General features: G+C 42.2%; 1 protein-coding gene across 1 annotated transcript; it reads right to left on the bottom strand.

The window, feature by feature from the left end:
* Positions 1-1,539: 1,539 nt before the first annotated feature.
* LOC129821849 (rho-related GTP-binding protein RhoU-like) lies at positions 1,540-11,705 on the bottom strand. Its single transcript, XM_055879543.1, has 3 exons — positions 11,223-11,705; positions 9,320-9,378; positions 1,540-4,067 (listed from the first exon to the last, which is right to left on the bottom strand). The coding sequence occupies exons 1-3, from the start codon at positions 11,437-11,439 to the stop codon at positions 3,612-3,614; spliced, it is 732 nt and encodes a 243-aa protein (XP_055735518.1). The 5' UTR covers positions 11,440-11,705; the 3' UTR covers positions 1,540-3,611.

Genomic DNA, 11,705 nt, shown 5'->3' with positions numbered 1-11,705 from the left:
TTGTTTTGTCATTATGAGGTATTGTATGTAGATTAATGAGGATTTAAAAAAAAAAGTAATACATTTTATAATAAGGCTGTAACATAACAAAATCTGGAAAAAGGGAAGGGGTCTGAACACTTTCCGAATGCACAGCTTTTTTTTGCATAAATTACTAAAAACATGTTTTCACTGTCATTATGGGGTATTGTGTGTAGATGGGTGAGAAAATATATATATTTAATCCATTTGGAGTTCAAGCTGTAACACAACAAAATGTGGAATAAGTCAAGGGGTATGAATACTTTAAGGCATTGTATATATTGCCTGTTATGATGCCAGACTTGTAGATATTCCAGTTGGCATCAAACATGTTTTCTCCTTTCACAATACTTCAGAGATCTTATAAACCGGACAGTTGCACACCATCCGTCAACAACAGTAAAATCTGAAAATTGAAAGGGTGTTTCATCTTGCACTGTAAATCTTCTTTGTTTTCGTTGTGACCGACACTTGGATTCAAGATTCCTATCTGAGAAGGCCTTTTTTAATTTAAATTTTACCTTTAACTACACAAGTCAGTTAAAAACTAATTCTTATTTACAATGACGGCTTACCCCAGCCAAACCCTAACCCGGACGATGCTGGGCCAATTGTGCGCCGCCCTATGGGACTCCCAATCATGGCCGGTTGTGATACAGCCTGGAATCGATCCAGGGTCTGTAGTGACGCCTCTAGCACTGAGATGCAGTGCCTTAGACCGCTGCTCCACTCGGGAGCCCAAGCCTAGTTATATATCAGAAAGGTCGATTTTACAGCTAAGTGTAAGTACTGCCTCGTCTCTACCATACTGCTTATCACCGTGACCAAAGGCTGGAAACAATGCAATGGCTCCTTCTGAGAGGTACAAAAACAACAGCTTTGTGTCAAACTACCAGTGCAGCGCCCAGGAAACATTGTAACCATTATAATTAAACCACTGGCCCAATGCCTACCTCCGTTTCACCCACACCGTCACCAGAATCTGCATGCACACCTAACTGCCGTTCGAACACAACAACTCTCAAGATATCATTACGGCATTAAAACAGATTATAGCCAGATGTAATCATCAGCCCGTTATCTCCACTGTGGTGATGTGAAGGAAGACTTTCTCTTCTTGCAATTCTCCTCCATTTATAATAGACAGCACCAAACACACTGATGACTACCAACAGTTGTAATAGGATCTATTGATGGATTGTCATAGATAATATTGGAGATCTTTGTTTGTTCAGGAGAACCAGAGTTATTCCTTTGAAACACGATTGCCAATGATCGTCCACCACAACTCAGCACATTCTCGAAACAGAAGGTGTGATGGGGGACGACTTACACAATGCTCCCTCGACGTATACATTTACATAGTGTTCTTACCTTTGACCTCACACGGAGTGTCACCAGTATTCATTTTTAGACTCAATGGGAGATCGGATTCATTCAATCCCTCACGTACTCCACACAGGGTGAAAGATCACATTTCTCTCATTAAAACGCTGACAAACACTGATACACGGCATGTTTCTGTTAAGATTTCACATTTATTTAGATCTGTTGATTTATAAACAGTCCTGGACAGTATCAGACAAGTGACACGCATCTGTCATTCTGTACCACTGAGGGTGTTTTCAGGACAGCTTGTGACAGGTACAGACCAAAATGTACACAAAATTACCCTGATAGATATCACATTATAAAAACATTGTCATACAAAATATACATGCCATTTCTCATACATTTGTTTGTAGGGTTGATCAGTGGCTGTGCATTTTATGGCTGATGCCCCAAATAAAGGGATACATAAAGAGAGCATACAGAGAGGCTTCTGAAAAATAAGAAGCAAATACAAATCGGTATTTTCGGCAATTCGCCCTGTCATCATACGGTTGCTGGAGAGGAGAACGAGTACCGTGAACTCAATATTTGAGCTTACAGTTCTGTAATTACAAAAATATAGTGACCAACCGTGGGGTGAAAACCTTGCGACTCTCATGGAAGGGTGAACATCTACAGTTTTAAATGACAAAGAGAGACATCAGACCATGCACAGTCTAAAGGACATTGGATGGCATCATTGGCATGACTCCAACAAAGTATTTGGGTTAAGTGTAACTTACAGTGGGCACCACTCAATGACCATGTGTTCCTCAATCTAATCTCCTCAACCCGACAGAGTGAGACAACGCTCTCGGCAGCTCTTAGACTCCCATCAGTTGAGTTGAGTGGCTATTGGATGGAAATCGCCGAGCTCATGACGATCAAAGTTCTCCAGCTCAAGTAGGTTGAGTGGAGATCAATGGGGGGGGGGGGGGGGGTTGTTGAAAGCTCTCCAAAAGGTTGAAAGCTCTCCAAAAGGTCTGACCATTAACATGTATTGATGAGGCGCTCTTCTCTGTCTGGGGGAGCCCAGTCCCTCACTGTGTGGTCTGCTGACAGTGGAGCGCAGCTGTATCAACACACACTTAAATGTAGCACTGAAGCAGACAGGCCGACATGCACAACCTGGGCTAGGGACCTCAGTCGGTCATGTGGTTAAACACACACACACACACACACACACACACACACACACACACACCAGGCGTAAGCCTCCACCACCTGACTTAATGACCACCACCAGAGGACCATGGGGCCAGGTCATGCTGCTGACAGTGACGATTAGGGCCAGATGGAATCTGTGGAAAAGTCTCTTATCAATATCTTTAAAGTCTATAAAATGTAGTTGATTGTAGATATGAATGTATTGTAGCTGTATTAGTAGTGTAGCGGTATTTGGTTTGAGTTTAATTTCATGTTAATCCCTCAGTTTATTTTAGTCTGCCAATGAGATCTGCTGGCTGTTTGATTACAGAGTGGTGGATAACATAAAAGAAATGAACATGTATAAGGTATAAGGACAGGATGAATACATACAGCATGCCGCACATTAGGATATAGTATTTTTTATTTTTTTTGTATTTGTTGTATTTGGCCAATTCATGTGAGGGAGTATAAAAGTACATGAAGATCCCAGTCTTTTCCCCTCCCCAGCCATTAGTTTATATAGAAGTCATTATTGCTCAGAGTTCAACTCGCTCTTTGCTCCATTATATTGACAATCATGCTGATGGGTTTACACCTTGATCTTCTCCGATACTACTCAGACGTTAGAGTTCAGACTAGCTCAAGCAGAAAGGGAGTGGTTGGAGCCCAGTCCTGTCAGTCTCTTTACAATCCATCAATCAGTGTCTCTCACCCCCAGTCCCCAGTCCATCCCCTCACTCTCCTAAGCCCTGGGTCCTTGGTCATTCCTTTTGACTAGGGTTGCAAAATTCCCTGAACTTTTAATAAATTCCCTGGTTTCCTAGAAATCCTAGTTGGAAGACTCCCGATTTCCTGCTTATTCCCTTCTGATTTCGGGAATCCTCCAACTGGGATTTCGGGAAAAGCAGGGAATTTATTGAAAGTTCCTGGTATTTTGCAACCCTAATTTTGACCAAAGTGGGGTCATGTGAGCGGAGCTAAGACAGAAGTCCTTCAATCCATATGAACAACATAGGCTTGTCGGAACACGTTTCCAGTCCCAGTTTCATAGTCAATATCCTCTCCTCTCTCTACTGGATACAGACGTACTTCTTCCACCACGACTTGGACAGTGTCTTCATCTTATCGGCCGTGCTGCGCACCTTCCTCTCCCGCCGCGCCCTCCTATCGGCGTGCTTCATCCCCACGGCGATGGCCGCGTCAAACACCTCCTTCAGGTTCTTCTGGGTGAGCGCCGAGCACTCCACGTACGCCACGGCGTCCACTTTGTCCGCCAGGGTACGGGCGTCCACCTCGGCCACGGGCCTCTCCCGCCGGCGGGCCAGCTCGATCAGCACCTTGACGTCCTCGCGCAGGTCACACTGGGTTCCCACCAGCAGCATAGGCACGAGCGGGCAGCGCCGGCGGATCTCTGGGACCCACTTCTCCCAGACGTTCTGGAAGGAGGCAGGGCTGACCACGCTGAAGCAGAGGAGGAGGGCGTCAGTGCGTGAGTAGCAGAAGTGACGGAGCTTATCGAATTCATCCTGAAGAGAGAGGAGGGAGAGAGACACACAAGGGACATGGGGGGGTTAGTGAGAGGTTGACATTCAGCAGTAACACAGGGCCAGTGTCATTATATGGGAACCCAAACAAATGGTGAACTAAGTATCTTGAAAAAAGTTGACTTGGCATAAACATTGACAAACAAGTGCAGAAGGGGGAAAAAAGCGGAGAAGTTGTTTAGGCAACTATATTTCCCCCCCCCCCAAAATGTATGTTTATAGAAGACTGAAGAAGACCGATGGAGTGGGAGAGTGGATAGACCAGCAGTGACTTCTAAAATACTCTTTAAAAAAATACTGAAATTAATCGTCTTTAGGTTTTGCAGATCCAAGCACGGATGATGTTATATAAAATCCATCAAGGTATTAAAAACACTTTCCAAAGCACCTAATCCCTAGTTAGTTGAGATTTACCAACTCTTGTGTGCGATGTATTTCGCGTCAAGGTTCACACAAACAAACCAGCTTCAAACCAACACATTCCAGTAATCGCTTTATAGGTCAATGCAAACCAAGCAGGCAGAATGTCAGTTGAAAATAAATGGTGGAGATAATCTCTCGATAACAAACTGTGTGAGAAAAGTCTGTTTATGTTGAGCAGTCCAACTGATTTCCCAAATTAACATTGAGGAGCCACAGAACATTAGATAACAAGGGCCTCCCACATCCTTGAGTACACAGATTAAGGCTGGCAGAAACTTGACACAAACCCCTCTCTCTTTATCCACTTTCAGAAGCCTGACATGGAAAGGCACTTTTTTATATTCAGGAGCCTCTGAGTGAAAGTCTTTCTACACACTTTTCCTTTCCAAATCATACTTTCGCCTTTAGTGTTTGCAAACTGAGGTGATGGCGCAGAGATATTGGCTAACATACAAAACGCATCAATCTTTCGGAGCGGGGAGTGACTGTTTAATTAACAGGGTAATTCTTATGAATCCAGTTATAAAATGTCTGTAGCAAATTGAGTTACAAAACCATGATGCATCTGCAAGAATCAACTATCATTCTGAGGACTAAGATGTTTAGTTTTGGGGAAAGGGTCTTATTTTAAATACATTAGACATTTTCGCCTGAACTTTGTACATTTTCACCCCAAATTCACATTACCGAAATGCATCCAGATTAAATTCAGGTAATTTTATTTAAAACATTATTTAGAAAAACATTATTTGAATAAAACACAATATGTTGCTCTAGTTTGTCGATAAATCATAAAAATGGTATACAAGTTGAAGTTTACAAAAAAAAAAAAAAATACCCCACTTGGCCTTCTCATTAAAGAAATGGCTAAAGAGCTCAAATTTATATATTTTTTTATAATAATTGTATAATTTCTTTAGACCTATTTTTTTCTTCAGTGTTATGTTTAACGCAAGTATTTTCATTAGGGGAGCAATGTTAAAAAATATCAGAAATATTGATTTATTTATTACTTTTTGGGACTTTTTGTGTGAAAATGTGGGTAAAATGCATAATATCTGATCAAAAAACATAATAATTATGAAATAGATAAGTACAGATCCTAATCTCAGTGATTCAAGAGGACATTTTGTAAAAAATGACACGATGTTTTTTTGTTTGTTTACCGTTTCGCGAGAATGACCAAATAGCCACGTTGCTATTGTTTATCTCAGGCTTTCTCAGGGTGTGGTATCTGTTCTCCTGTTATGAAAGTACATATATGTACAGTAGGTTTTAGTTGACTTTATCTGCTTGTTTTTCCCCCCAGGTCTCTGACTGTGAGAGTGGGGGATTTAGAAGTTGTGTACGAAGTGGGCAGATCCGTGCAGCCCTAAGACAACAGTGTGGAGTTCACTACAGTGCATGTACGCTGTGAAGTGTTGGGGCCTTGTGTTCGTTCCAATGGTTGTGAACTCTACACTCAATCAAACACAGGCAAGTCTTCTTAGGCATTGATGAGGACATGACATGAAAACTATGAAATAACACATATGGAATCATGTGAAACAAATAATCAGACCAAAGGCCTTCATGTCTTAACCTGTTGGGGATGGGGGCGCTGTTTAGACTATTTATGCTAATTTGGCTAATTTTTGAAACGGCTTCCCACAAAATCCTTGATCGTACAATATGCATATTATTATTATTATTGGATAGAAAACAGTCTATAGTTTCTATAGGAGTTGAAATTTTGTCTCTAAGTGGAACAGAGCCCATTCTACAGCAATTTCCCTGACATGGAGTCAGATTTGAGAAATGTTGGCCACTCTTCTGAAGTCAGTTAAAAGGGCACTGTCATTGCTATGACTACACGGACACTTCTTACGTCTTCCCCTGGATGCCTTTACGTGATGACGATTACAATGGGGTCGATTGCGCGTTCACAGGCACTACAAATGAAAAAAACCTTTAGCTAGCAAGTCTTTTCTTGCAGCGTAACGCGCGTGGAAGACACCGACCCTCTCCTGTTCCAAGCGTTAGTTTAGCCTGTTATATTTCTCCGGTCATCTTTTCACTCGTTATAGGAGTTAAAAACATCATAAGGTAGTTAATTTAAAGCGTTTTATAGCAATTTATATCCGTTTAGTGCGATTTTGGGACATTTATTTTTGCAACGATGTGAAAAGTTGGGCACGCTTTTCAGTTCATCCCGAACGCAGTTGACATTTCCACATGGCAAGAGGACAGCTTTCCACCAAAAGACGATTTCTCCCAAGAAAGGATCCTTTGCCCAAGATACTGATGGAAGAACAGCTCAAGGTAGGACATTTTTATTATGATAAATCGTGTTTCTGTCGAAACATTTTAGTGGCTTAGGACGCCATGTTTTTTGACGTAGCTTCGCTTGGCGCAAACTGTATTGAAAAGTAGGGATAAATTAAAAAATGTAATAACGCAATTGTATTAAGAATTAAATTGTCTATCAATCCCTGTCCACCCTATATTTTTTAGTCACGTTTATGAGTATTTATGTATAAGAGTAGATCACTGTCTAAGTGGCGCAAGGACTTTTTCTTTACCAGCTTGTCTACATTTCACATTGTCTAACCATGATTTTGGTGGCTAAATATAAACATTTTCGATCAAACTGTATATGCATGTTGTAATGTGATGTTACAGGAGTGTCATCGGAAGAATTCTGAGAAGGTTAGTGAAAAAATTAATATCTTTTGGCGATGTTGACTTTTATCGCTCACTTTGGCTAGAATCAATGCTGGGCTGCTAATTGCTATGTGCTAAGCTAATATAACGATTTATTGTGTTTTCGCTGTAAGACACTTAGAAAATCTGAAATATTGTCTGTATTCACAGGATCTGTGTCTTTCGATTCGTGTATGCTGTGTATTTTTACGAAATGTTTGATGATTAGTAGTTAGGTAAACACGTTGCTCATTGTAATTATTCTAGTCCATTTGTGACGGTGGGTGCAATTGTAAACTATGCCATCTACCTGAAATATGCACTTTTTTCTAACAAAACCTATCCCATACCATAAATATGTTATCAGACTGTCATCTAATGAGTTTTTTTGTTGGTTAGGGGCTATAAATATCTTAGTTTAGCCGAATTGGTGATGGCTACTGGTGTTGGTGGACAAATAAAAGATGGTGGATTATGCTAATGTGTTTTTAGGTAATAGATGTACATCTTTACATGTTGTGTCTTCCCTGTAAAACATTTTAAAAATCGGAAATGTTGACTGGATTCACAAGATCTGTGTCTTTCATTAGCTGTATTGGACTTTAATGTGTGAAAGTTAAATATTTAAAAAAAATATTTTTTTTGAATTTCGCGGCACTGGTTTTTCAGTGGGGGGGGGGGGGGGGTGTGCCGCTAGCGCCACGCTGATCCTAGACAGGTTAAAGTAACAGACTGTCATTTCTCTTTGCTTAATTGAGCTGTTCTTGCCATAATATGGACTTGGTCTTTTACCAAATAGGGCTATCTTCTGTATACCACCCGTACCTTGTCACAACACAACTGATTGGCTCAAACGCATCACAAAGGAAATAAATTCCACACCTGTTAATTGAAATGCATTCCAGGTGACTATCTCATGAAGCTGGTGGAGAGAATGCCAAGAGTGTGCAAAGTAGTCATCAAGGCAAAGGGTGGCTACTTTGAAGAATATATTTTGATATTTTGATTTGTTTAACACTTTTTTGGTTATTACATGATTACATATGTGTTATTTCATTGTTTTGATTATTCTACAATGTAGAAAATAGTAAAAATAAAGAAAAACCCTGGAATGAGTAGGTGTGTCCAAACATATTATATGAAATTCAAAATGTATATCTTATGTTGTTCTTCTCTACTACGGTTTGGTACTTCATCATGTATTTGTACATTTTACGTGGACCCCAGAAAGAGTAGCTGCTGCATGTGCAGTAGCAAATGGGGATCCCAATAAAGTAAACTAAACTATGCTCTCTGGGTTGTAGCTATAGAATGAGATTACGACACCACCCATGCCCAGAGAGAAAACACCAGGACTTTCACAAGCTGTTCCCTTTCTAGAACAATCTAACCATGTTAAAAAGGCTTGGCATGACACTCAGAGCTCAGGGGCACAACTCTCAGTTACACCAACCGTGCCTGCCTACGCCTGCACAACTACAGAGAGGGGTGAGGGGAAGAGAGGGAGAGCAGAAGGAGATTTTAAAAAACAGCTACCTGCGTCGTCTCCCTCCCTCCTAGCGGTTGCCACACAACGTGGCTTCACCCCAGATCGGTTCTGTTCTAATGAGTTCACGCCGCTCTACCGCCTCTCACCAATCCCAAATCCCTCCTCTCAACCCCCATCCCCAAAAGTTAGGCCAATGAATTTGCCTGGTTGCAGCAGAGCCCAGGAATTCATCTCTCTCTAGGGGGGGGTGTTAGAGAGACATTCCCAGGAGACACCAGCGGGCCCCACAGCTGCCACAGAGTTGTGGGAAAGCCTGGGAAATAAGACGGTGCCCCAGAATTCTGCCCTGAGCAATACCCGCCAGCAATATCCGCATGCAAGAGTGGTGGACAAAGGCCAACACTGTCTCTGACACTAAAATCATGTGACATGTATGAGAACCGTGCAGAAGACGGAGAACGGCCGTTGGGGAAGTTCAGTGGGGCTCAGCATCCGTTCTCCTCTGGGCATACATGCATGTGACAGAGAATGATGGACGGAGCGATGCAGCATCAACTGGCAAAGCATACTATGTGGAAGTAGTATGTAGTATGTGGAGGGTTGCTCTGCTGCATGTCGAATATGAGGCTGTTGTTCTCACCTGTCCAGCAGTGTCACAGAGCTGTAGTCTCACAGGGTGTCCATCCACCTGCACCACCGCTGTAGGGGAGAGAGAGAGAGCTAAATCACCTGCTGTCAGCAGAGCTATTGTCCCATCTGCCTCCCCATTACTCCACCAGACACTTTAAACAAACATGCACACACAGCGAGGGAGAGAGAGACCTCTGACAAGTCAGTTTGACATACTTCATACCTATTGGACACAGTGGACAGAAACCTCACCCATCCCCCCAACTCAGAGTGGCGGCCTTGTCTCGGCCGCCCACTCGCCCAGTTAAAGTAAAGGCAATCACTACTCTTTCATATCATATTCTGTGTTCTTTCAAGCTTTGAAAGCCCTGCCAAGCTGTCTACAGAGGAAAACAAAGCCGATTTGTTTGTTTAGTGACTCTCCCAATTACCCTCTCCAGATTGGAAGAGTGCTATGAGTCATGCCACCTGCAGTTTCATTATAGGCCATGTTTCAAAAGAGCCCAATGTGGTGAAGCTTATGGAAGCGTTTACAACGCGCCCGGGGCATACGGTCACGCCCCCTGATCAAAGAGCTGCAGGGACTTCTCCTCATTAAACCCAGCGCCCAGTGTGCAATCATTCCCAAATCCCTGACATATGATCTGCCTTGAATTCTACTTGGGCCCAAAACTCCCTGCCCCCCCCCCCTCTCTTTCCTCTACCCCAAGTGTCACCTGTGAAATTGCATAACTGCCCAGAAATCAGCTTTCAAAAGAGGGCTCTGATTCCAGGGACAGATACATGACATCATCAAATGGGGCCCCCAACTGCACAATCCCTCTCTGTCACTGGGGCAAAAGACAATCTCAGCTCAGAGCCATTGCAACAGATGTGTCCATTACAGTATAGCAGAGACGTGGCTTTTGGGTCAAGGGCTGACAACAATGGCCAGAGTTGTGCAATCCAAAACCATGCCTGCACATGTTCAACAAGCATGTTCTGTTCAGTTTAGGCCTACAACTTCCATTTCTGAGGGCAGCGAGGAAGGGATGAATATGAATGATATTAGTGTGTATAAGTCTATCAAAATATGCAATATTCTGATTCAAAACCTTCCATGGCAGTTGGAATAAGTCTAGTAAGGTGTTCAGAGTAATAGAATTGTTATAATAGATGTATATTGCTGATGAACGGATAAGGGCAGCTGTGTCTAATTATCATTTTGGATGGGCATAAAGAGGGTGTCACATTTTCCTAATCAAGCCTCATCATGTCATGCAAGTTTAGATGAATTCAGACATTGTGTTTTGGTGGAGGTTTCCTGAGTCAAAGTTTATAGGGAAAACTTCAAAAGGAAGGATAGGCCTCTCCTGTGATAATGACACGATAACGTCAGTGTGTGCCGCGGTTTTCATCACTTGCCAACGGAGGTTAGTTTCAACTAGTATACTGTTGAACTTTTCCACTGTTTTGTACATTAGACAAAACTTCACTGGTGGCAGCATTTTGGAAAATGGAACTCTGCCAACTGGAACATACAACAAGCCAGGACGTATAAAATTACCAGGGCGTATAGTTTGCGTGCAATAATACAAAGACCTGCAACAGACAGTCGCTGCTGTTAGCCTCCTGGGCAAGTAAAGTTCGGTGATTAGTTACCGCAGAATGGGTGGCTGCAAGGGAGAGCCAGCGCATTTCACCTTTACAATATAACAAAGGTTCACTATGGTCAATTAAGGCTTTATTGCAATGTGCAATATAAGGGTGTTGACCCATAATCAAAATCAAAACGTAGCAATGTGCAACAGAAAACATGTTTTATGTTTATTATTTTATCTGGCTGGGAAGTTGCTGATTTCATGTCTATAGGAGGAAAATGTATCATTATTTTTGTCCAAGAATAGTGCCACAAATGGTTTAAACTGGCTCACCTGAAAAGTCATCAAACGCGGTGGGGACGTATTTCGTTGGATAGCCATTTGTTGTGTAGCTGACAACCAGGCTGGTCTTCCCAACCGCTCCATCGCCGAGTAGTACGCACTTCAACACCCGCTCCTGAGCCTCGCCTGGCCGGGTAGTTTGGTGTTTGTGAGGCGGCACTGGAGGAGCCATGGTCTTGTTATAATCCATTGGAACTGGAGGTGACATTCAGCACTTGTTACAAACACCTTTTCCTTACTCCAGTAGGAGCAAATAAAGAGAGCACCATGAGAATGTCTTCTGTAGCCTATAATATATTTGTCTATAGCATTTATTTTTTTAAATAAATCAAAGTAGTGGTCTTGTGATCTCCCAAAGAACAAATAATAACTATGTGTAAAAAGTTAAAAACAGTCACTTCTCCCGGGTTTGAATACTCCAATCCGTTACTCTAATCTGTTAGACATTGGAGGAGGATGGTCTGCTTTATAACA

Source organism: Salvelinus fontinalis, chromosome 24 (assembly GCF_029448725.1).
Source record: "Salvelinus fontinalis isolate EN_2023a chromosome 24, ASM2944872v1, whole genome shotgun sequence".
Taxonomy (NCBI): domain Eukaryota; kingdom Metazoa; phylum Chordata; class Actinopteri; order Salmoniformes; family Salmonidae; genus Salvelinus; species Salvelinus fontinalis.
This window is presented reverse-complemented; position numbering and strand designations above follow the sequence as displayed.

Coding starts and splice junctions, on each gene's coding strand:
- LOC129821849 (XM_055879543.1), bottom strand. CDS start 11,439: ATGTCACCTCCAGTTCCAATGGATTATAACAAGACCATGGCTCCTCCA. Junction 9,379..11,222: donor CGCGTTTGATGACTTTTCAG/GTGAGCCAGTTT, acceptor TCTCCCCTACAG/CGGTGGTGCAGGTGGATGGA. Junction 4,068..9,319: donor TCTGTGACACTGCTGGACAG/GTGAGAACAACA, acceptor CTCTCTCTTCAG/GATGAATTCGATAAGCTCCG.